The sequence below is a fragment of the Camelus ferus genome, chromosome 21 (assembly GCF_009834535.1).
Source record: "Camelus ferus isolate YT-003-E chromosome 21, BCGSAC_Cfer_1.0, whole genome shotgun sequence".
Classification (NCBI taxonomy): domain Eukaryota; kingdom Metazoa; phylum Chordata; class Mammalia; order Artiodactyla; family Camelidae; genus Camelus; species Camelus ferus.
In genome coordinates, this window is record NC_045716.1 from 25,649,132 (window position 1) to 25,674,725 (window position 25,594).

A 25,594-nucleotide genomic window follows, 5' to 3' on the forward strand; every position below is an offset into this window, starting at 1 on the left:
CCCCTCCGCCCCCTCCTCCCAGCCCGGCAGCCGTGCACAACAACCATTTTCCCCGCCAGGAGCACACTGTGTCCACGCGCCGCTGCGACCTCGCTGATTGGTCGGGCTCTTGGTAAACAAGGAGGGTGCAGCCAATGGGAGGGCTGTGCACGAGGGGAGCACGAGCCTCGGGACTAGCGCTCGCGTGGCCCTGCCTGCCCGGGCTACTATAAAGAGCAGTTTCCGGCTCCCGGCTGAAACTATCTTTTCATCTCCCCGGGCGGTGTGTTGTTAGCCTTGCCGCGGAGACCCGGAGCTCTCCTCTGGCTGTTGGAGGCAAGAAACAAAAGAGCGAGCATATTTTTCTCTTGAAATCCCTTGCATAGCCAGCAGCTTACGTTTTATTTTTTGACATCTTGTTAAAAATTTAGTAGAGAGTTGGAAGACTGAAATCTTAATTTATTGCGAAGAGTCTTTTGATTTGGGGTTTTGTTCCCGGTTTCTAACTCTTAAGCCAACCCAGCCCGATCATGGTGATGTTCAAGAAGATCAAGTCTTTTGAAGTGGTCTTCAACGACCCTGAAAAGGTGTACGGCAGTGGGGAGAAGGTGGCTGGCCGGGTGATAGTGGAGGTCTGTGAAGTCACTCGAGTCAAAGCTGTCAGGATCCTGGCTTGCGGAGTGGCCAAAGTCCTCTGGATGCAGGGATCCCAGCAGTGCAAACAGACCTTGGACTACCTGCGCTACGAAGACACGCTTCTCCTGGACGACCAGCCAACAGGTGAGTGACCCAGCTGTTCTTTGCCGAAGGATGAAAGCTCATTTGAGAAGAAAATTGTTAACGAATAGATGGGAGTCTATACTTAGTATTCTAAGTTTCGTGGGTTGTGCCATTTGAATTGTGTGTTGCTTCCTTATCTTTTAAAATTTTAATTTGCAAACATTCCCCCGCCCCGCTAAAAAGGGGGTGATTTGCACAGTTTCTTATGGTGCTGTGTTTTGAAGGCGATCCCGAGGGATGTTGCCTTAGACATTTAGAGATTCTCTATGCATAAGTTGCTTATTCTTTGCTTGTTTTCCTGTTTGAGATGATGAGTAGCTTAACTGTCCTGGTTGAGCCTTTTAAGCACCTGCAGGGCTTTGCAACTTTTTGTCCAATAAAATGCATCAGAATCTCTTATTAGAAAACGTAAGGGGTGAAAATGGGATTTCTACAATAGTTTTGCATGCTGCCCAAGAATTCCTTATCGCATAGATGCATTTTAAGTGTAACAAGAAACCTACTTGCTTTTCTCTCCCTTCAGGTGAGAATGAGATGGTGATCATGAGACCTGGAAACAAATATGAATACAAGTTCGGCTTTGAGCTTCCTGAAGGGTAGGTATCAGCTGAATGCACCTTGCACTTATCTCTAAGAATCTTCTCCTTTGTTCACTTGCTGTTCTTGGAGAGCATTTTTAAATTAATTGTTTCCTTTTTCTTGATACAGGCCTCTGGGAACATCTTTCAAAGGAAAATATGGGTGTGTAGACTACTGGGTGAAGGCTTTTCTTGATCGCCCCAGCCAGCCAACTCAAGAGACAAAGAAAAACTTTGAAGTGATGGATCTAGTCGATGTCAACACCCCCGATTTAATGGTGAGTTTCATTTTAAGATGCTGTCCTTCTGGGTTTCAGGGATAAGTCAAGAGTGTCTTGGGAATTAGATTGAAGCCCCTCAGGGAATCAGGTCCTAAGTGATCGAGGTGGGAGGGAAAGCTGCCTACTATAAGTAAGTAGTGGAAAGGAAAGAGAAGCAGAGAAAAGAGCTCTAGAAATGCTCAAGACACCTTTTATTCCTCCGTTCTACGTAGGCACCTGTGTCTGCTAAAAAGGAGAAGAAAGTTTCCTGCATGTTCATTCCTGATGGCCGGGTGTCTGTCTCTGCCCGAATTGACAGAAAAGGATTCTGTGAAGGTAAAAGTCTAGTGCCTAAAATGGGAGACTGTTAAAACAGGAACTGTGGATTTGGAGGAGACAGGGACAGAAGAAAAGTCATTGACTGTACTAAGCATCCGTTTTCGTCTTTCTCATTGCTAGGTGATGAGATTTCCATACATGCTGACTTTGAGAATACATGTTCCCGCATTGTGATTCCCAAAGCTGCCATTGTAGCCCGCCACACTTACCTTGCCAATGGCCAAACCAAGGTGCTGACGCAGAAGTTGTCATCGGTCAGAGGCAATCACATTATCTCAGGAACCTGTGCATCATGGCGTGGCAAGAGCCTTCGGGTGCAGAAGATCAGGCCTTCTATCCTGGGCTGCAACATCCTTCGAGTTGAATACTCCTTACTGGTGAGTGGGTGGGGTTGGAGAGATAAATTATTCATCTGTGAAAACAACAGTGGTGTTTTCTCCAGATCTCTAGCCTAACAAATTGCCATCTTCCTTTCCAGATCTATGTTAGCGTCCCTGGCTCCAAGAAAGTCATTCTTGACCTGCCCCTGGTAATCGGCGGCAGGTCAGGCCTCAGCAGCCGGACATCCAGCATGGCCAGCCGAACCAGCTCTGAGATGAGTTGGGTAGATCTGAACATCCCTGATACCCCAGAAGGTGAGCCAGACCTCTGATGTCTTTTCTTCCCCTCTCACCCGCTTGGGTTTGTAAAGTTGTGACCCTCAGGCATTGTTTTTGGTCAGCTTCTTATCCCCATACCTTCTCTCTCCAGCTCCTCCTTGCTATATGGATATCATTCCTGAAGATCACCGATTGGAGAGCCCCACCACTCCTCTGCTTGATGACACAGATGGTTCTCAAGATAGCCCTATTTTTATGTATGCTCCTGAGTTCAAGTTCATGCCACCACCTACTTACACTGAGGTGAGAATTGTCATTTTACCACTACATTTGTCCTGAGCCTTCTGCGGGGAGTTGGCTTGGGGGGATTGCTGAACTGGGTGGTTCTTCTAGTTCTTACCTAAACTAAAATGCTCTTTTCTTTTCTTCCTCCCAGGTGGATCCCTGCATCCTGAACAACAATGTGCAGTGAGCACGTGGAAGAAAAGAAGCAGCTGTACTTACTTGTTTCTTTCCACCTCTCTTCCTGGACACTGACTTTTTTAGGGACTCAACCGTCTCTACAGTGGGGTATGGGTCCGCCCCAGCCTCTGGTTCTCCAGGGTAGGAGGTGATCAGCGGGCAATCTCCTGGGCCTTGAAGGGTGCGCACTTGTCCTCGGCCAGCAAGATGTTGTGATATGGGTGGTGGTGTTTTTTTTCCTGGATGGGCCTAAAGACATCTAGAAAAATTCAGGCCCATTCCATTTTCTCAGATCTTTTTAAAAATTGAGGCATTTTCAGTAGTTTTGAATCAGGGGTAGAAATGGCCTCCTGGCATCGTCTTCCCAAGGTTTTATGGAGGGGATTATAGGTTGTTACAACAATATCAGATCTTAAAACTGCCATGTGGAGCAGAGCCAATTTAGCAAACTAGGAAAATGAAAAGGAAAAAAGCCATGGTCAAAACTTTGGGAAAAGGGTGTTCTTAAAGTCATTGTTCCCCTTTGTACACTTAGAGAAAAAAGAAAAAACCTTCCATAGCTGATTTGATTTAGACTTTGGAGCGAGCTTTCCATGTGAATTAAAGGGAAGAAGCTCTAAAGTTGTCTTCGTTTAGGAAGTATTTTAATCTGGCTTAAAGCAGAAGTAACTATGCCCTACCAAAGGTCTTAAAGCCATTTTTAGAGCCTATTGCACTGTGTTCTCCTGTTGCAAACATTTTCATGTGGGAGAATGTGTGTTTCTTTTCATGTGACTCCTTGGAATTGATTCTGAGGTGATGTTCTTAGCACTTTAGTTTGTATCAAATTTGGGTGGTTTTTTTTTCCTATCTCAGATGTAAGCTAAAACTGGTCTACTATGTCTCCAGGGGTAAGCACAATGACAAAAAAAAAGTGTTGTTCATTACTTTTGAGACTTTGTCCCAGTGTACCGAATTCTGCAATTCTGACACTCTAATTATATGAGAAGGGTTGCTGCTATCAGCCTTGCTCACTGTGACTTCTCCAAACCCAAGGAGGAACTCGAGATCAGAATGCCCCAGTACTGTGATCAGAGCATCCAGGTGTTGCCATGAGAAACTAGAGGGCAGATTTCCACACCAGCCCCCAGGGCTCCCTTCCTGCCCAGTGTTGGGAGACAGGGACGCTGACAGCCTCTCTTCCACTGCAGCTCCTAGCACTCGGCAGTCACCCTCAGCCTTAGCACTTTGTTCGCTGTCCTGTGTCAGAGCACTGAGCTCTACCCTCTTCAGAGAAAGTATGTGGGCTGAAGCTGGTTTCACTTTTTTTGTTTTTTAATTGTGTATCTTTTTGTATGACAAAGACTATATTTTGTACTTAACCAGATATATTTTTCACCCCAGATGGGAATATTCTTTGTAAAAAAATAAAATAAAAATAATTTTTTAATGGCAAAATGTTTGATTTCTTGTCTGTGAGATGGTATTGAAGAAGTTACTAGAAATAAAGGGTGCCTAAGGAGCTTCCCCCCTCCTTCACAATTCGTGTTGAAAACCCTGTAGAGAGAACATTTCCTATTGACTCCAGTGAATATAGTCCGAGTTGGGGTGGAGGGGTGAACAGGGAAGGAATTTAAGCTACATTGACTTTTTTCCAACTCAGTAAAGAATTTTAGTGGGATCTTCTGGTGGTCTAAGCTAGTCTTCTACATCTATAGCTAATCATTACCAAAGTCCTTGGAGTGCATGAGGCTTTTTGTTGTTTTTTTAAACAAGCCCTTGAAATACAGGGATGTGAAGTTTGTGAGGCGATTTGGAAGGAAGGAGTTATTACGGTTCACTGTTTTATAATTTGGTTCTATCTTAGAGTTTCTTCCTAGTAACAAGCCTGGTTTATATGCAAGAAGCAGAAGAAAATACAGGAGTTAAGGATTGAAAGTTAACAGTGTTCATCAAATTCTTGGAAGGCAACTCCCAGCACATTTCTTATCCCAGCACATAACTGTAAATACCCAACCCCTGCTCTTAACGCCTTAGAATATGCTTTGCAGGTCCTGTTACTTGTAGAGAAAAACAATAGGCTGACGCCGCAAGTCAACCTCTAATTGAAATGATTTTTATTATTCCTAAAGGAGTGACTAAGATGAGAAACCCTGAGACGGCAGAGGTTACTTTCTAATTTCTGTCTCATTTAAACTTTGCAGACAAATCTAGTCCTGGCCCTTATTTGGGGGTGGATTTCCACATCGTAAATCCAAACCTCAGACCCCTGTAAGTTCACAAAATCAACATAAATTGAACAGAAAGTGAGATTGAAAAGATTCTTTTCCACTTCAGTCTTTGTTTGTCTGTGTCTAACTTTCATTCTCAGTAGCTTCTTGCTCTCTCCTGGCTCTTTGTCTGTTTTTCTTTACCAAGGTGTCAATCTCTAGCTCTCTGTTCCATGGTGACTGTCACCTTCACTCTTACCTCTGCCTCCTCCTTTTCTTACCTGTTCGAGAATTTAGTGGCTCCTCCATCTTTCAAATTTGTGACCAACCAGGAAACTAGGTCAAAGTTGATGGAAAAGTTTTTCTGGGGCTTGTTTTCCAGGGGCCAGAGGGGTGGGGCAAGGACAAGAGCAAGCCAGAGGGCAGGACAAGGAGCTGGAGAGCACAGAGCACAAAAGCCTGGTTGTTTGTGTGCACAGCCTGGTACATGAGATGAGAATGGGATAGTGGGGAGAGGGCAAATAAATTACACCCAAGGTCTGATAGAGATCTGATCCTTGAAAGGCCAGAACATAAGCACCCTCTCCTGCTACCCTCACACCTCAGATCCACAGAACTCTCTATGATGATGGAAATGTTCTATATTTGTACTAACACGGTGGCCACTATCCATCACATATCTCACAAGTGAGCAGTGAGCTCTGAAATGTGATGAACTGAATTGTTATTTTTGTTTAGTTTAAATTGAATTAGGTCCATGTGACAAGTGACTATCATACTGAACAGAGCAGCAAAATCTGAGGAAGGAAGCAAGCAGCTGTAGCTGTTCACCCGGAGGAAACCCAGAGCCTCCCTCACAGTGCAGGGTTCTCCCCTGGACTTCCCTTTGCCTTCTACACGCGACTTCTACTCACCCCAGGACAGTTGCTGCAGATGGGCTTGCTAAGTCCTCTTCCTTGGGTGCTGACCCAGCTGCTTCTCCACTTATGAGGGTGGATATTTTGGGTCTTCCTTTCCCATGCTCTCCTCACATGTCTTTTAATTTTTAAAGAGCCATAACCTACATGCACAGCCATTAAAGAAAATTCAGTTCTTGGTATCACTTATTCATTAGGTCCAATCTGGCATAGAAAGATCTGAAAGGAGACAGAAAGAAAACTACCCAAAGAGAGACAAGAGCTACAGAAAGTAAAATTCACGAGAAAACACAAGCAGTCCCCCAACCAGGGTCTTTGGCTACCTTGATCGCCCTGAACAGACTAGAAACACAAGAAGTAGAATTGGGGTTGAGGCACTGGAAGGGAAAAGTGTGGTGAGAAGCTCTGACCAAGCACCTGGTCAACAAAAAGCAATCACATCAGAGCTGACGGTTATGAAGTGAGGTGAAGGGCTGACTTTTGCCCAGTTCTTTCAGTAGCATATAGACCCCGTCCTGGTAGTTTTTTCCCTTGGACTATCTCAAGGTGACGGAATGCATAAGGTGGATAAGGAAAATATTTTACTGACCCTCCAATGGCCCAGCCCCTGTCCCAAGCATCCTGACCTCAACAGTTCTGGAAAAGAAGAAACTTGTCTCGTTCTCTGTTCTGAGCCTACATCCACCTCCATTTCCTAAGCTGGAAAACTCCCTCTTACAGATGGCTGCAGATTCAGGACTGCAGGTTCTGGCCCAGTAGGTGCGGATATAGCCTAGGAAAAGTTCAGGGAGAGAGTGTACAGTGTGGTAACCAAGCACCGGTACCCCAGAGCCAGACTATTTAAATTCAAATCCTACTTCTACTACCTAACAAGCCCTATGACCTTGGGTCACTTGGCTCTGTGCTACAGTTTGTTTATCTGTCAAATGTGAAATAATAATAGTACCCACCTCAGAAGATTGTTGTGAGGATTTTGAAAAGTATGTGTGAAGTGTTAGAACAATGGCAAGTAAGTGCTCCTTATCAAAAATAAAAGAGGAGGCATATCCATCGCCACCACTTAAAGTAGCTCATTCCCGGCATGTCCCCAAAATCGCTCTTCCTCTCTGACCCATCAGAAGTGACTCCACTCTCTCTTTGCCCCTCTTCATTCCCTTCCTGTGTTTGGAGAACGAAACATTCCTGAGAAGAGGTCAGTGTGTAGAAGCTGACTCAACCTGAGTTAATTTTGAGGTGGGAGAGAGGTGGCTCACTCTGGGACTGTCACCCCCAGGCCAGGACAGGCACATGCCCACGGGACAGCTCTGGGAGCACCAGAGCTCTCCCTCTCACACTCCCAGTGGGATTCACAGGCCTCTGGAGTAACTCTGTCACCTTCTGGAAATTAACTCATTGAACTTTCGTAACTTTTCAGGATACAACTCCAGGGGAAAGCTTCCCACAGTTTGGAGTGATAAACTGAGAAACAGAGAGGCTGGACATACAGTGTGACACTACAGAGGACTCGCACACTCCTCATTTGAAGGTGTTGCACCTCATTTGATTTATTTCTCTGAGGTGGACCAGATTGAGTAGCACAAAAGCCAGTAGAGGGGAGTCCCCCAGTGAGGTCCAATTTAGTTTATGTAGGCTGTTCCTGTCTTGTCCTGAACTCTCCCTTGGTGTGACCCTGCTGCTCTCTCTGCTGGGCCTGTTACGTAAGGAGAAAAGAATGAACGGACTCCAAAGGCTGGGGTTTTTCTGACTACCACTTGATTGGTCATCTCCAGGCAATGGAGTGATGCGAGAAGGAAGAGGAAAGGCAGAACGTGGGGACGTAATTGTGCTTCCCACATGCCTGGAGTTCTGGGATGTCAAGCAAGCTCCATTCTCCTTCCTTGTTGGGCGATGGAGCTGCTGACCATCTCTCCAAGCCAATCAAATGGTCAGTAAACAGGTTCTTGGAAATGTCTGGCTGGGTACCCAGCGTGAATATTTTTAACCTCCTGAACAGATGGACAGAGGAAGAATTTCAGTTGCAGGGAGGGGAGGTGGGGTTCAGGGGCGTGAGAACTGTGTTTCCCTTATATGGTTCTGTGGCTAACCATCCCTCTCTCCCCACTTCACCTGTCCAAATTCTGACTTCCTCCTGCATCTATCCAGGCTCACAGCTTCGTTCCTTCCTTTGTCTCCTGTTTTCCCATTTCTCTCTATTCCTGGTCTTTCCTGCTTGTCTTACCTTCCAACTTTGAGGAACTTTTGGTTTCTATTCCAGACCCCAAGATGTTTGTAGCTCCATATCCCTGTAGATCAGGGGAAAGGTGCTCCCCTTAGAGAAAGGTGTAGTCTCCCATTGGTACCCACAGGCTTCTCTTCAGCTCTGCCTCCCCAAGCAGTCCTGCAGGAGAGCTCCACACTCTCCTGCAGCCTCATGAACCTCACGGCCTCCAACTCTTGGGGACAGAATTTGAGACCTTGGAAGCCCAGAGTTGGGCCTCACATACCTTTGGAAAGTAGAAGAAATTGGTAGTTGGTAGAGGTCAGAGACAGCAAGCTGTGGGCCCAGAGGTGGAATCAGCTTGCAGACATTTAGAAAGTTGTACGGTTTCTTCCTAAATATTTGAATTGGTTGTAAACATTAAAAATTTAGATTTCACTAAAATCTATTGTTCCGGCTTCCCTTAAAAAGCAACCATATTTATTAACACGGAGCCCACATTCCTTCATGGCATTGAACCCCTAGAGCTAATAAAAGGATCAGGCCGACTCCCGTCTGCCAGTTCCCACCACTCCCTATCACATTACACCACCTGCTTCACTCCTTTATACTCTTCACTTGTCTGGTGTTAGGGTTTCTCTCAGGTTGCCATCTCTGCTCTAAGTAGAGCTTCTCACATATTTCCTCTGAAGGACCCCTAAGATTAGGGAGAGTGAATTCCCCCCCTGGGATTCTGGAACAGTCCAAAGGAGCCTGCCACAAGCCAGAAATGTGTTTGAACACTTTATGTTTAAAAAGTGCAAATTTTGATTTACATTGAAGAATATATTTGTGTGGTTTTAGTATAAAAAGAATTTATCTTCCCCCATCAAATGTTAAAAGTAAAATTGACACTCTGCCTCTTTAGCTTTTTTTATTTCCTTTTTTTTTTTGCAGGGTTGGGGGAGATAACTAACTTTATTTATTTAAATGGAGGTCCTGGGGATTGAACCTAGGACCCTGAGCATACAAAACATGCACTCTACCACTGAGCTACACCCTCCTCCTTACAACTGGCACTCTGGAAGATGTGCTGTGTCGTAGTCTGTGGCTCCAAATATTTCTCACTTCATCACCCACTGATAACCTAATTTAAGTAGCACTATGCTAAAAATGTAAGGCAAGGAAAGACATGGAAAGAAAGACATGAAGAGAGAGTCAAAAAAGGAAAAGAATCTGAAAGACAAGAAGAATGAATGTGAATGGCAGCTGTCTTCCTGGCTCTCAGCCCTCCTGACCTGGCCCCGTCCGGCTCCTGAGACGTCTGTAGACGTCCCTGATTTCTCTGGACAGGTGTCAGGGTGGTGGCTCAGGATGAAAGGCAAGTCTCAAAACAGGAGCCAAGCCAAGTAAGAGAGAGGTGAGGGGCCAAGAGCAGCCAAGTATGGTCAGACAGGAGAGACCGTCCAGCGGCCAGGAGAGAGGCTCAGAGACAGGAAGCCCAGGGCTGAGAACGGACTGGCCAGCAGTTGCCCTTTCTCTCGCTGAGACCATCTTTGTTTCACTTCCTTTTAACAACCGCGGCCTGAGAAAAACAAGGTGAAGGAGTTACCTTGGCCTCCTCAGAGGAGGGCATTGCCTCTCCAGGATGGCTGCATCTCTGGCCAGAGCAGAGCATAGGGAGGGCGAGGACCGGGGCTTCTCTCTCTGTCCACATGGGATTCGATCTGTTCTCTCCAAGACAAGAAACACCCCAAATCTGTGTCCCCGACTTAGATGAGTTTGTTCCCCCACCCTCTTTTGGTAAAAGGCAGAGACAGGTCTAACCTCCCTCCTATTCTGGTACTGTCAATGCTGCCCTCAGTGTGACAGAGAATGTTAGAGACAGAATTGGATAGGGGACATAGCCCCCACCCTGCCCTGGTCGGGACTGGGTCTGAGGAATCCCTGCATTCCTTCCCCTGAAGCCTTGGCTCCCCAAGGCGACCACACTTAGCCTCTCAGCTCCTGCAGTCAGGGCTGGGTTGCTGTCTTCCCACCGACTCCCATTATAGCTGGAGGGAGAACTTCCCTTCCCTCCAGAGTACAAAACGGCAAACTAAGTCCTGTTGGGGATAGGGCACAAACCTTTCTGAGGGGATACTAAGAAACTGGAACTTATTTTCAGCTTTCTGGTCCCAGATGACCTTGGGGGAAAAAAATGAGCCTCAGTATAGGGGAAAAGCCAGTGAAGGGGTCACCTCTGGTCTGGCCAAATTAGCTAACTGAGCTATTCCTATCCAGCTCATTTCCCTTCTTCCTTCTCTGTCCTCTGGCCAGATATGTTACATGCGGGGAGACAGAGAGGACCTGCCCTACAGGCCCCTTCCTCGGTCAGAAATTTTTTGGTGGTCTGCTTGACTTGAGTCCTGGCTGGCTGATAGTGACCTTGAACTCTGCTGCAGGGCTGTCTCCTTCTTTGCTGGTTAATGGAATTGTTGATCCTCCTGCTACTCTGGCTGAAGCAGGTTCTTGGAAAGGACTGGCTACATGCCTGAGGTATCTTTAGCTTGCCCAGCTGAAAAAAAGGTGAGGAAATCCAGCAGACAGAATGAATTCAGCAAAAGCTGGACACATCCTGACCTTTGTTCTCAGAATCATCTGGATGCTTGCGGGTGGACCAGCATCAGCGGAAGGATTCCTAGTGGACATCCAACCCAAATTCTCCTTCACACGTGAGGAGTCTAAGGCTTGGAGACATGACTTTCCCAAGGGCACAGAGCTGCGGACTGGTGAAACTGGGACCATAAGCCAGTGCTCTGCTCAGCTGAGATGGCAGCTTTCCCTCTTGGCTTAGTTCTTAAACCTGCCTAGGCCTATAAGCCACCCTTCCTTCCTTTCAAAATTTAAACAGCAATAAAAATGAATTGAGGAAAATAATTGTCTTTTCTGCACAAAACCATGGGTGTCCTGTCCACCCAACATTTGACCCTTCAGTTTTCTTTGGTCTCCACTCTCAACCTTCGAAGCTGCAGGTTGCATCCAGGTCTCCCATTCAGCCCTCCCTCCAACTGCTTGAGTCCCTACACTTAAATTTGCAGACTCCAATCTCAAGCTTCCTCCTCCAAGGTTGGGGGGTGGGCGGGAGGACCAGGAGGTTAGGGATGGAACATGGGATAGGGAAGGGTAAGACTCTTGCCTGAGAACCTACCCTGCCTGGGGCCAGAGCAGCCTAGGCTGTAGGCGTGGGAACAGTCTGTTCCACAGGAGCAGGCCCTAGCAGGCATGTAGGAAAGGGCTGAGCCAGAACCACGTGGGTCCTCCCTAAATGTGTGCGAGCAGGGCCTCAGCCTCTGAACGCTCGGGTGGTCCTCCCGAGCCCTGACTCCATTTACTGAGCCATAGGCTTTGGCCTCAGCCTGCCCAGTGGAACCTATGGAAAGTAGGGGAGAGGTCAGTGGAAACAGTCTAGCTCACGCCTGGAACTGCTCCGGAATCTGGGCAAGCTGCTGGGTCCCCTGCGTCTGGCTTTGTTCAGCAAGGTCACCTGCCAGGAGGGACAGGAGGCCAGATAGGAAACAGTCCAAGAATGGTCTAATCTTTCTGACACTGTGTCTTTGAGGCAGCACAGTTGATCCCAAGTGGTCACTCTAACCTTTATCCTTTCCCCTATTTCATGGGAAAAGGATGAGTGTATACAGAGGTGGGGGCGGGGATGTGTTCAGTTCTCCTCTACTGTCTCTTGTCTAGAATCTTCTTTGTTCCCACTCTTGTAAGTTCCCCATGCTGGCTTAGGTGGGATTTAGGAGGTCAGCTGTGCCCCCAGCATAGACACAGATACAGTTAACCAGATTAGGTCTGGTATGTGTGTATGTGCCGGGGAGAAAGGCAAAAGGAGATTTTTCAGGGTCTTTTATTTTTGTTTCTTGCTGATTTCTTCCTAGCGACAATCACAGACTACAGGGTGACTATGGGAAACCCCAGTGGCAGGTTCCCTGGCCCCTCCCCCTACTCCACTCACACCATACCTCAGACAACTAGAAAAGGAAACACATCAATCAGCACAAATTGCTCAATAGCTCTGGAATGTTCTATGTCTATTCCTGTTTCCTTCTCTGTTCTCTTGCCTGCTTCTGTCTTAGCACCTCCCACCTCACCCAAACCAGGCTTTTCAGGTGCTTCCCCTCAATGGAGTCACAGCACTTACTCATTCTTTACAATGGGGTCAGAAACATCTAGCATTAGATGGCCCGTCTCTACCCCTTGACGCTGTAGGGAATTCAGCTTGCCTGCCTGAATATGGTTGGGGAATTTCTTGAAGATTCTCCTGCATCCCATCTTTATGGCTTTCAAATGTTTAGTGAGGTCGCTATGACAGCATCCCAGAGATCTGTGCCTGCCTCCTTACCCAGTCCCCATTCTGGACACGCAGCTCGCCCGTGACTGTTGCATGTCAAGTGACTGGAACCAATCAGTTCATTTAGGGCTCCCCTGGAAGCCAATCAGAGCCACGGGAAGTGACCTCACCCCAGGGAGAACTGTGTGGGCGAGAAAGCACCTCTCAGAGCTGAGTGTCCCTAAGTCACTCCCTTCCTCCCCACCCTCCTTACTTCCTGTAAAGCAAGACGGCCACCCCCTTCCCTTCCCCACAAGAAGAGAGTGAGAGAAAGGCTAACTAAATTCCAGAAAGGAAGAACCAGAAGAGAAACTGAAACTCAGTCACACAGCAGCTTTTGTGTAGAGAATAGGATGTTCAGGGGCTCCCTCTTCACAGACATACATCGAAGTGGGGCCTCCAGGGCCTGGAAGAGGGTGAGCGAGTGAACAAGCGAGCTAAAGAAGAACCAGCACCTCCTCCCTACCCCCTCCCCGCACCTGGCTTTCTTGACTCTCCCCACAAAAATAGCTCTAATCATTCCTTGTAAACAAGGACAGGATCAAGGTCAAGTGTGGGAAAGCGAGGGCCTGTGAACACATGTGAACAGAGACAATTGTGTCCCCACTGCCTGAGGATCAGAGGCTCAGAAGCCAGCTGGTCTCTAGGGCATGGGCTGTTCTTTACAACTCACCCTGCAAAGCCCTGCAGGTGAGTTCCTGAACAGTCCTTGTAGAGCTAGACTGGGGGTCCCAGCAGTGGGTAGCAGGGAAGGGGCAAAGGACCCAAAGGCTGTAACCCCCACTGTGTGACCCTGGACTCTTAGCAGGGAAGGAGAGAAGAATGGCTCACTGGGCACCCCCTTCGTTCTCCAGCCCTCTCCCACTAAGCCTCACCTGGTCAGAGAGACAGATAAAAACATTTTATTTAAAAATATAAAACTGTCCTTACTCCTCCTAACTGCTCCCACACCATTATCTCCACAAAGAACTATTAAAAATGGGTAGGGGCATGTGCACAGCTGTCTAAACTCAACAACTTCGGTCCTTCTTTCAACCCTCCTTTCTCCCTTGCATACAGTTCAGACACTGGTCCCTTGCCCTTTCCCCAGGATATCAGAGGTACTACAATGTCAGAGGAGAGAGGGAGGGGAAGGGTAGAAAAGAGCTATCTGCTGTCATTCTCCATTCCCATCTCCAGGGACCAAACAGGTTATCTGGACTGTGAGCAAATGGTTTGCTTGTCCACAAAACCAAATTATAGGGGACAATTACTCTCTGTATCCTAAATTTAAAAAGATATGAAGGTCCAGGGTATTGTTTAGAGTCCTTCTTCAGTATATAGCCTCATCCATATTGTCATCACTGTCACCCCCAAAGTCCTCTCCATTGTCAAAATATGACATGATGTAATCAGTTTCCTGAAATAGAAAAAGAAAGAAAGGATGGAAGGAACATGGATCAGGCAGGCGTTCAGCATTCTCCTTCCTCCCTGCGTACCAGTCCCCTTCCCTCCCCATCACACCATTCCAGGCATGGGAAGGCCTTCCAAGCTGTAGTTCACTCTTGAGAAGCGCTTGAGGACAGAGAAAGTAGAGGCCACAATCCTCTGGAGGCACTGTCCCCTCTGGCCCTCCCGCCCTCTGAAGACAGCATCCCGTGGACGGAGCTGCGATCCCCAGAGCTCAGGAGTGGAAGGGAGCGGGACTAGGAGTGAAAGGAGGCCCCTCACCTCCTCATGCTCCTCTTCGTCATACTCCTCCTCCTCCTCCTCTTCCTTCTCTTCTTCTTCTTCTTTCTCCTCATCTTCCTCTGAAGTCACTTCCTCCTCCTTCTTCTCCAGGGTCTTGTGTGAGGGTGAATAGGAAGAGAGATGCAGGTGCAGACCACAGAAGGGAAAGCTTAGGGTCAAAGGGGAGGGATGGACCAGGGCCCGGGAGGTCTCCATGCAAATCTCTTCCTTACCTCTAGTTTCTGTATTGTGTCCTCCTTATCTTCTGTGGTCTTAGGGGGCCTCTTGGGGAGTAGAATGGTGGTCCCTGGTGAGAGGATCAAAAGGTGAACCATCAGGGAACAGACTTCCTACCCCACCCTCCTGCATCCACCGTGTCACTCTGCTGCCCTCATGTGGCCACCATGGCATCCAGCAACAACACTGGGTGCAACGGGTAGGGCAGAGACCACCAGCAGCCTTGGCCCTCCAGGTGGTAAAGAAAACCTCTCTTCTCCTTCCTTTTTCCAGATACACTCACGCTCCTTCTGTAGCTTCCTTACTCGGATCTTTAGCTCTCGGGGTAGACGTCGCCAATCTAGGAAGAGCGGGAACGTAAAAGTCAGTAAGACTCTGCCTGGGGTCTCCTATGAATGGTGACTTTTAAAAGAGAGATGAGGGCCAGGGTAAGGGCGAGGAAGGTTGGGGTTGGGCCAGAGTTGCTCAGAACAAAACTGGCTTGGATGCCTCCAGAGGAGTGGGGGCTATTCAGTAGGTTTTTAGGTAGAGTCTGAAGAGTATTTTGTAGCACATCTAAGGCTCCTGATAGGGTGGAGGTGGGGACAGAGGAGGGTAAGCAGGCTGGTGTCTTATGGCCTGAGACATCTCAAGCATTTGAAAGAAGGCAAGTCAATGAAAGAGCCCATCACCTACCTGGATTCCAGTCGATGGCATTGTCAATTGGCCCTGACATCTGATATTTGTCCGAGTAACGCTCCACATCTAAGGGATCAGAGGCCAGGGTTCAAAGTTTTATTCCTTCAGTGCCCTAGAACAGGGTTGCTCCTCTGTGCCCAGTCCTCTCTGTTCCCTCACCTCAGACCCAGAGCCCAGGCGGTCAGCTTCAGTGAGGACCTTCGACACTGTCCTAACCTGCCCTTTTGCCACCCAAAGTGACAATGTTGGTTATCTCCCTTAACCTAAAGGCACGGCTCTATTAACTGGTAGTGTGGTACAGTGGAAATTATACGGGAGCGAGAAACTACGGTTTCAGTCTTCCCTCTTTCCTGCTTGTTAATGGGACGAACTCAGGCAAGTGTTTCATCTCCCTGAGCTTCAGTTTCTAGGGCTTTAGCAGGAAAACACCGGTTGTCAAAATACTGAAAAACTGTACTTCCACACCAGTTGGTAAATATCCACTACCCCAAGCCTCTCAAGTGCACCCCCTTCTCTAGCCCCTCCCGGACTCCCTGACCTCGCCCTGATCCACACACCAAAGGGGTAATAGTTTAATTAGCAGGGCTTCTCAGAGACCTCTTCCCAACCCCTTCTGATTGGCTGGTGCCTGCAATATCCAGATTGTTCAAGTTTTTATACAACCCCCCATTTACACCTGTAACATGGGCATCTTAATACTTAGCCTCCTACTGTCCAAGACTATTGCAAGATTCAAAACAAGCCATGGATACTGTAATGCATTTCAAGTGCAGGGGTAATAATTATGATCTCTCCTGTTAGGCAGTGAGCTTCCTGTGCCTCTCCTGGCCCCTCTGGGCCCCAGTGGCGCTAAGTACAGGATACTACTCACAGAAGGCACTGAAAACATGACGCTACATTCTAACTGACCTCTCTTGGGGACAGCAGGCCGAATGAAGTAGGGGAGCTGCCTCATGGCCCCTCGTAGCTCCTGCTTCAGTGCCAGGACATATTCCCCTTCCTCTCCCGAGGGCAGAGGCACTGGGCGGAACTCCAAGGGCTGAGGAGGCAGAGGCAATGGTCAGTTCAGGGAGAAAATGCTGGAGTACAAATCTGGAAGGGTCTCTCCTCTCCCCCCAATTCAATCCAACACTCCTGCTGAGCAGAGGACCAAAGGAAAATGGGGGAAGCAACACAGCATTTTGAAAGCTGGGGAGCTGAGAGTGTAAGAAGTAAGGGTAGACACTTCCTTACCTGGAAAACATCCCATGTAAGTTGGGAGTATAGAGACAGGGAGGGGCAAGGTGAGGATGATTTTATAATGGCCCAGGAGGAACCCAGGATCACATACAGTCAGCCAGGGACATGTGGAAGTCTTGGGAAAGGAGGGCAGACACTCACAGGGAAGAGAGGAGAAGGCTGCAGGGTGGGTGGGGGCAAGGCATCCCCCTTGCCAATGCCCACAGCCTCCATGCTGAAGGTCAGCTGGCCCCGGCCGCGACCCCGGCCCCCGCCCCGGCTGGCCATGGTGGAGGGGGCCTGGGGAGTCAGAGATCCAATGAGGAAAACCTGATAAAGACAAAAGCAAAGAGAAAAAGTACAGAGGAATGAATAGGAAGCCAGGGAGGTACAAGACATTCAACCATTTCTCCCTGAGACCTGAAAAGCCAGTTTAATTCCATAAATTTTGAGAAGGCACAGTGGCAGGCAAGATATTTCTAAAAATATAAACATGAATGAGACATGGCCCCAACAGGACCGATAATTGCAATGTGGCGTAACTGGAGCACCCTGGGATAAAGCTTCCCTATGTCCTTAAGTTAATTGTATGTTTATCACCATCTGCATATCTCCATATGACCTTTGACTTTTTTCTCTTCCTGGCTTTCCAAACCCAAACAGGCCCCAATTCAATCCAGTGGAATGCAAGTTGAAAGAAATGATGTCCCAGTGGCAGGGAGCATACCTAGCTCCCAGATCTTGGCTTCTAATACCATCTTCCAACAAAAGGAACCAGGGCTTCTTGGAGAAAAGGCTGATTCTAGGGATGGGGCAGGAAATATGCAAGATGAGACTGAAGCATCTTGTAGTGCCAGAAAGTAAGGAAGTGCTCCCAAAACAACAACGACAGCACACACACTGATGGGGCTATGTCAAGGGGGCACAAGAGTCAACTGAAAGAGCGCCCAATGGCCAAAGTCGGAACAATTTGAGCAACAAAACAAAGCAGTATTGGATTATAACATCAAAGTATAAAATAAGCATCCATGAAATCATATTGATATAAATAAACGTTTGAATAAATTAACATACAGGAGAGAAAAAAACAAACCTCTTTTGCAGAATTCCAAATAAATTACGTAGATTCCACCTAAAGAGGGAGAATGTAACTTCCCACTCCTTAAGTGTGGCCTGTGTTGAGGGAATTGTGTCCAATACAATATTGAAAAGGTGGAGGGAGTAACTTCACAGGGTAGCAAGTGGACAAGCATTACTTCAGCCAGGTGACCAAGGTCAACATCAACAACATTAGATCATATTGTTAGTGTGCACCCTTAATACGATGTGATGAAAACAGCACTTTACCTCTGTGATTCTCCTCCCCAAAACTGATAACCCCAATCTAATCAGGAGAGAAATATCAGACAAATTCCAGCGGAGAAGCACCTATACCATATCTGACCTGTACTCTTCAAAACTGTCAAGGTCATCAAAACCAAGGAATGTTCACATTTTCATTGTAAAGAAGACAGAGCTGTTCTAGTGGCAGACTTAAAAATAAAGAAAATCACTCCTTTTGTTTTCTAGTTATACAAGCGTTACGTATTTATTCTAGAAAACTTGGAAAGACATAAAGTTATAAAGAAAAATACTTATTAGTTCATGACCATGATGTAGTAGTAATCAATACTAATATTTTCATGTGTATCCTTTCAATTGCATTTTTGTATATATACACACACATGTATTTGTGCACGTGTATATATGCATGTGTGTGCAAGGCCATGATAATGTGGTTATCCTGGATGGGATCCTGAAATGGGAAAGAGCATTAGGTAAAACTGAGGAAGTCCAAATCAAGTACAGGCCTTAAATAATTATAACGTATCGATATTGGGTCATTCGTTATAACAAATGTACCATATTAGTATACGATGTTAATAAAAGCAGGAACTGGTGCCAAGGCATATGGAAACTATCTGCTCAGTTTTTCCATATATCTAAAACTGTTTTAAGAAATAAAATCCATTAATTAAAAAAAAGAAACAAACTTGAGTAGCAATTCAAAATTCAGTTTTTCAGACCTTCCTTGTTTTTTATTACCCTGATAGTTTTAAAGAGTACTGGTCAGGAATATTACAGGGTGGTCCTCTGTTGCAATGTTTTTGATGTTTTTCTCTTGATTAGACTGGGGTTGTATGTTTGGGGGAGGGGGATCACAGAGATAAAGTGTCATTTTCAACACATTATATTAAGGCTATATACTAACAACATGCTAGTTATGGAACAATAGGAGACAATACAGTACAGAATTATGATCTCTTAAATTAGTGGTTCATAATATAATTGCTCCCACAGAAAGCTAAGAAGACTGGGATGGTAAGGGGAGGTTTTAGGAATCACAAGGTCTCAAGTTAGGAACACCCTTTAGAAATCATGTATTCATTCATTCATTTATTCATTCCCCCAATATTTTTGAGCATCTACTATATGCCAGACACAATGGAGGTCATAGTGAATTCTCTGCTCTAAACATGCATCCTTCGTCTGATACATCATATTTAGTAAACTGTTATCCAGATAACAGGGTGTGAATCCCAGTTCTGTCACTTTCTAGCTACACAATCTTCAGCAATTTATTTAATAACTCTAGAACTGTTTCTTCATTTGTAAAATGGGAGTAATAATAATAATAAAACTATCTAATTCATTCAACAAACATTTACTGAGTTCTTACTATGTGCCAGGAACTGTTTCAAGTGCTAGGGATGTAGCAGTGAGCAAAAGGACAAAAAACTGCTGCACCCATGGAGTTTAAATGATGCTTACATTCTAGTGGAGTTATCAGTACACAAATATTTCAAGCCATGAGACTGGGTGAGATCCCTGAAGGAGTGGATGTGAACAAAGAAGAGATTCAAGGACTGAGGTTTGCTTAGAGTTTGCTATATTTGTAATAAATAAGATAAGGAGTTAACACTCATTATAGTAGAACTCATGAAAATCCAAATTTAAAGAAATCACCCCAAAAGAATAAATGTGCAAAGAACATGAATAGGCAATTAACAGAGAATGGCCAATGAAACCACTCTTTACCTATCAAACTGACAAATATTTAAAATATAATCAGGCTGGCATGAGTTTTTGTTTTGTTTTTTGGTTTTTTGGTTTTCTTTCATTTTTCAGTTTTATTACGTAGAATTGTTACAGTTTGACTGCACATATACAATATATTGCATGTAAATACATATACATAATATACTGTACATATTTTTAAAATTTACATATATGTACTGTTCATCGTTTCTAAGAACGTTTAGAGCTTTAGCTCGGCATGAGTTTTTTTTTTTTTTAGATGGACACTGTCATACCTCACTGGAAGGACTCTAAACCCAATCTTTCAGGGGAGCAATATGACCGCTTGAAGCTCCAGCCTTTTAAATGTTCATATCCTTAATCCAGTAATCCTACTTTGAAAACCTATTCTAAAGAAATCAGTTATATAGTCAGAGATATAAGTAAAAGCATGTTCATCAAAGAGCTATCCGTGGTAGCTCAAATTTTAAAATAACCTAAATAGTCCAACAAAATATGAATGGTTAAAAAAAATCAAATATCCATTTTAGACTATTATGTAGACATAAAAATGATTTCAAATAATACTTAAAGGCAGAAAAATGTTTACAATATAATATAAAGTGAGTGGAGCGTGACATAAAACTGTATTTGTTGTATGGCTCTATTTGTGTAATACGTACACACACACATACATACATGCAGAAAATGAATTGGGAGGACACATATTAAACAATAATTATTATCACGTAATTGTCATGAAATAGGTATTTTATACCTTTATAGATTTCCAAATTTTCTAGAATACATGTATATTACTTCTATAATCAGAAAACAAAAGGGATGGTTTTCTTTATCAAGAATGTTACCACTAGGATAGCTCTCTCTCTTTTACAATGGAAACGTAGAATGCATTTTCTTGAGCCATAGATTTCTTGCTTTATTTGTTGGATATTGATTGAAGGACAAATATCCAACAATGGCATGACCTGCAAAGTGAGATAGGGAGTTCTCTTACTGAAGAAGTTTAAATTGAAGCTAGGATAACAATTTACTAAATATATTTTATGAGAGGAAGGATGCATGTCTATAGTAGAGGCTTCGCTATGATCCCCATCGTCTAGCATTGTGTCTGGCATACAGTAGATGCTCAATAAATATTTGCCAAAAGAAGGAAGGAAGGAAGGAAGGAATACATGATTTCTAAGGGCTGTTCCAAACTTGAGATCCTCTGATTCCTGAAGCCTCCCCTCACCATCCCAGTCCTCTTAGCTTTCTCCCTTCTCTGGACTGTGGGAACAATTATATTACGAACCACTAATTTAAGAGATCATAATTAGATGCTGTATTGCATTTTATTTTGTCTTTTATTGATTGTTCCCCAATTACATTAGGAGTTTAAATTCTTACTCCCCAATCAATTCCATTCAATTAACCTTTATTGGACACTATTATTAAGTACTAGAACCTGCCCTACAAAACTTTATAAGAATAGAAACATTAAAGGTGGAGCGGGCACTAAGGGTTCTAATAGAAGTAGGCGTAAAAAGCTATCGACAGACTGGGGAACAATTAATTCTGCAAAAAAAAAAAGGTGGTTCAGGAAAGCTACAGGTAGGAGGTAATATTTCATCAGAGTCTTGATATATAACCGGAGCTTGTCAGCCTTTTAGGGGAATAATATTTATAGATTCAGGGGAAGCTGATGCCATAACAAAGAGTCAGAGGTACCAGAGTGATTCTTTCACTTTCTCCTTTAATATAACACCCCTATGCGCGGAAGAAAACTACGGTTCTCCAGTATACAAACAACACAGCAATGGGAGACCAGAGGAAAAGCGTAGGGAACTAGAAAGAGGCTGATCCAACAGGCTGCCGAAAAGCGTTGTCTGTGCACCCAGCAGCTTGGCCCTGGTGAACTAGCTCGGGAAGTGTGGGACGGAACCAGATCAGAGCCACCAGGTCGGAGCCTTACCTGCTGCCCCTCCCCCACGCGGAGCACACGCCGCAGCCAACTTGAAATTCGCTGTCTTCCTCAAGCTGGTGGCGTTCTAGGTCCGCCTCCCAGAGCTCCCCATTGGTGAGTTCTCCCAGCCAATCTAGGAGAAGCCAAGGAGGGAGGTCCGCCCACTTGAAGCCGGGGAGGGGAAGGAGCAACCGAGGGAATTAGCCGAAACTCAGGCTTGAGAAGCCGGGCGAGGAGAGAGATGGGGTTGCAGAATCAACCGGGGGTCAGTCTTTTCAGACCTCATCTCAGATGGAGGACCCCGCTGGCTAGCAAGAGTTCACAGAGGGAACTTGACACTCAGACTTCACCAGGGGACTCTGTCGAGAGAGCTTCTGCAGAGAAATGAACCCCCATGAAACCTGCTCCTTAGGGGTCAGTCTTTGTGTGAGTCTGTCTTCACAGCCTGGCCTCTCCTCTATTACTCCAACATTACTCCAATCTTCCCCTCAATCCTACATCACTGCTTCTCTCCAACACTACCAATGAATACTTATTTAAAAAAAAAAAAAAAGTCCTGTGGGTTGCTGCCATGTCTGTGAGAAGATGGAAAGAAAGTTTGGGGAAGGAAGGATTAGGAGTCAGAAAACCAGAGCTGGGGAGGCAGGGCTGGAGCCCAGTGTTTCCTCCATTTTCCACTGCCTTCCAGTTCCTCCTAGCCTTTGGTAAAAGAGGGCATAGTGGGAGGAGGAGTCCCACTTTCACAAAAAGCAGAAACAGAGGGAAAGCATTCAGAGTAGAAACAGATCTAGGAGTTAATCAAGAGGAATAACCCACATGTCAGGGAAAATGGCCCTGGGAGTGAAGCCTCTGGATTGGGATGGTTGTAAGTAGAGTGGCAAGCACCCAGTCATTGGAATAGGACAGAAACAGGGCTGTGAGGCCTCGGAGAACTTGCTTAACTTTACTCTCAGTCTCTTCATCTATAAGATAATTCCTACCTTATAGCATTGTTGTGAGAATTGGATGTAATGTATGTAAGTACTTGGCACATAGTTGGTGTCCAATAAATGGTAGCTAGTGAAAAATGGGTAGCTTCCCTGCCAATACGTCTCTCTCTCCCTTCTCCGGGAACGTTGTTTTTAGTATCTTGTGTCTGGTGGCCTCCAGCCTCTAAAGTACCTCAAGTGAGTTTTCCACATCCTTAGGATTTTTTTCTGCACCCTCTACTTCCCCTGATGCTTTCCAGCTGGACACAAACTCTTTCCTAAAATATGCAGATGGAAGCTATGGTAACCATGGAGACAGGGCAGGTGGTGAGGAGAGTCAGAGACAGACAGAGAAACCGACTGCTACAGACAGGGAGAAAGACTTTAAGGAGCAATTCGAACCGAGGCCTTCAAGCAAAATGGAAAAATAATGAATCCAGGCAACACTGAGAGTTAAGAGATGCAGTGAGAGAGGATGTGTTAAAAGGTTCACTCTTCTCTACTCCTTTTCCATCTCTCTTCCCACCCCTCCTCCAAGAATATGGGGAGGCGGCATCCGGGAATGCCCTTTGCTGTATCTAAAAATGACCCCAGATATCCAGCCTCCTCATACTTATCTAAGAGGTCTGCACAAGGGAGCTGAGGTCCAAGTTTATCTGTGCTGCATGCTTCGTTTTGGGGAAGGTAGAATGAAGATGTGTCGCTGTGTCTGACTCCAGCTCCCGCTGACATTTAAACTACGAGAAGGCAGCCGGATCGCTTGCTTCTCTCTGCACAGTAAGGACCACGGCTATGGATCCCCATTGCCTCTCTCCACCTCTCTGCACTGGGTGCCATGTGCCGTGTGTGGCAGGTCAGTTCTGGCGCACAGGCGCGCTTCAACACACCATGCTCGGAGAATGAGGATCTGCAGATTGCAGATGCTCAATGAATAATTGGGATGGTCCCAGTCCGGGTCGCTGAGGAGTCTCCTAAGGAACATTTAGGTTTGTTGTGGCTGAGGGGAGGTCGGCTAAACCAGGGAAGTCAGGATTGGAGCCTCTAGCTTTTGAGGGTTTATGTGTGCATGGGTGGGGTAACGGTTTGGTGCCCGACGCCCCCAACCGCAGAGACTAGGCTATAAATAGCGAGGCAGAGCTCCGCCCCCCCCCCCCCCCCCAGCCAGCTTCTCTCCTCCCGAGCCGGCGCTGTGCCCGGGGCGCACCGGGAGGAGGGACCAGGATTCTGTGCCTAGGCGCTGATACTGACACCAAGGGAATCCGGGTGCCCCCCCTCACGCCATGTGGGCCCCCAGGAACCGGGCTCCGCCACCCCAGCTGTCCAGTGGCCCTGGCCTCAGTCCTGGCCCGGCGGAGATTCTGCGGACAGACAGGTATCTATTTGGGTGTACAGTCTGGGAGGGGAAAGAGCAAGGAGTGATGCGGAACGTAGCCGGGGCAAAAGAATCCCCCAATTATCCCCCACCCGTTTTAGGTCCCAAATGCAAGCTGCCTCCCTCCCCCCATTCAAATTATGGGGCTGTGGCAACCTAAAAGAGGTTAGGAATGGGAATATGTGTGTGAATGTATGGGTGCATGTGTGTGGGTGGGTGGCGTTCAGCATCCTAGAAAGGGGGATTCCAAGTGCGGATAAGAAAAGGGGGATGCTGGAAAGGTCTGATAAGCCGTGGGGTGAGGGTGGGGGTGCGGATATTCCTGCGCGTGCACGTACGCATTTGCACGCGCGCTCATCCTTCAATGCGGGTGCACCCTTCCCACCTCCTCAGGCATGCGCTGGGGGGATGGGGGCGGCTCAAAGGCATGAGTTAGAAGGACTGTGTGCCGTGCCGTGAAGCTCTCCCCCGCCCCACGCGGGTCCTTCTACCTGTGCCTCAGTTTCCCTGCCTAAATCAGTCAATAAGATCTTTCTCTTTTTTTGCAGGGACTGGCTTCGCCACTGAGCCCTCAGACCTCTGCCAGCCACCACCCCCACACCCCTAGCCACCCTCGGCAGGTCCTAGTCCCGGCTCCATCGGTGCTTCCGCCCAGCGGCAGCTATGCTGCACACCGAGGGCCACGCTCTTCTTCGGGCCGTGGGTCAGGGTAAGCTACGCTTGGCCCGTTTGCTTCTGGAGGGGGGCGCCTACGTGAATGAGGGTGATGCCCAAGGGGAGACTGCGCTAATGGCGGCCTGTCGGGCCCGCTACGACGACCCCCAGAACAAGGCGCGCATGGTACGCTACCTCCTGGAAGCAAGGCGCGGACCCCAACATCGCAGATCGCCTAGGACGCACGGCCCTCATGCACGCTTGCGCGGGCGGTGGGGGCGCCGCCGTGGCCTCTCTGCTTCTTGCCCATGGCGCAGACCCCTCAGTCCGAGATCACGCGGGCGCCTCGGCGCTTGTCCACGCCCTGGACCGCGGGGATCGCGAGACCCTTGCCACGCTGCTGGACGCCTGTAAGGCCAAAGGCACGGAGGTCATCATCATCACCACCGACACCTCGCCCTCGGGCACCAAGAAGACCCGGCAGTATCTCAATTCCCCACCGTCCCCGGGGGTAGAGGACCCAGCTCCCGCTCCTCCTAGCCCAGGGGTCTGCACGTCGCCTTCGGAAATCCAGCTGCAGACTGCAGGAGGAGGAGGACGGGGGTTGCTATCCCCTCGCGCCCAGGAAGAAGAGGAGAAGCGGGACGTATTTGAATTCCCTCTTCCTAAACCCCCCGATGACCCCTCCCCTTCTGAGCCACTCCCCAAACCACCCCGTCATCCTCCAAAACCACTCAAAAGGCTCAACTCCGAGCCCTGGGGCCTAGTTGCGCCTCCTCAACCAGTCCCACCCGCCGAAGGGAGGCCGGGGATCGAGCGCCTGACCGCCGAATTCAACGGCCTGACCCTGACAGGTCGACCGCGTCTTTCCAGACGTCACAGCACTGAAGGCCCAGAGGACCCGCCCCCGTGGGCGGAGAAAGTGACCGGTGGGGGTCCTCTCTCGCGCCGAAACACCGCGCCAGAAGCTCAGGAGTCTGGCCCTCCTTCCGGGCTGAGACAGAAACTGAGCCGCATGGAGCCGGTGGAGCTCGATACCCCCGGAAATCTTTGCCCCGACTCGCCGGAGTGCAGCCGCTT

General features: G+C 47.3%; 2 protein-coding genes across 11 annotated transcripts; one reads left to right on the plus strand and one right to left on the minus strand.

Moving 5' to 3' along the window:
- Nucleotides 1–214: 214 nt before the first annotated feature.
- TXNIP (thioredoxin interacting protein) lies at nucleotides 215–4,434 on the plus strand. The gene is made up of 8 exons (XM_006172740.3): nucleotides 215–759; nucleotides 1,283–1,355; nucleotides 1,468–1,615; nucleotides 1,831–1,933; nucleotides 2,057–2,313; nucleotides 2,415–2,571; nucleotides 2,687–2,838; nucleotides 2,972–4,434. The coding sequence occupies exons 1-8, from the start codon at nucleotides 510–512 to the stop codon at nucleotides 3,005–3,007; spliced, it is 1,176 nt and encodes a 391-aa protein (XP_006172802.1). The 5' UTR covers nucleotides 215–509; the 3' UTR covers nucleotides 3,008–4,434.
- Nucleotides 4,435–12,155: 7,721 nt separating this feature from the next.
- POLR3GL (RNA polymerase III subunit G like) lies at nucleotides 12,156–25,570 on the minus strand. Of its 10 annotated transcripts, XM_032464415.1 has the most exons (12): nucleotides 25,306–25,448; nucleotides 24,710–24,922; nucleotides 21,530–21,653; nucleotides 20,424–20,543; nucleotides 17,225–17,299; nucleotides 16,660–16,827; nucleotides 16,189–16,318; nucleotides 15,277–15,345; nucleotides 14,885–14,941; nucleotides 14,598–14,671; nucleotides 14,365–14,478; nucleotides 12,156–14,053 (listed from the first exon to the last, which is right to left on the minus strand). In XM_032464415.1, exons 6-12 carry the CDS (start codon nucleotides 16,783–16,785, stop codon nucleotides 13,967–13,969), a joined length of 657 nt encoding a protein of 218 aa, XP_032320306.1. In that variant the 5' UTR covers nucleotides 16,786–16,827; nucleotides 17,225–17,299; nucleotides 20,424–20,543; nucleotides 21,530–21,653; nucleotides 24,710–24,922; nucleotides 25,306–25,448; the 3' UTR covers nucleotides 12,156–13,966. The 10 variants fall into 10 exon arrangements, with proteins under 10 accessions (XP_032320306.1, XP_032320302.1, XP_032320301.1 ...); XM_032464411.1 differs by lacking the exons at nucleotides 17,225–17,299; nucleotides 25,306–25,448 and adding an exon at nucleotides 25,553–25,570; XM_032464410.1 differs by lacking the exon at nucleotides 17,225–17,299 and having other exon boundaries at nucleotides 25,361–25,484.
- Nucleotides 25,571–25,594: the final 24 nt, after the last annotated feature.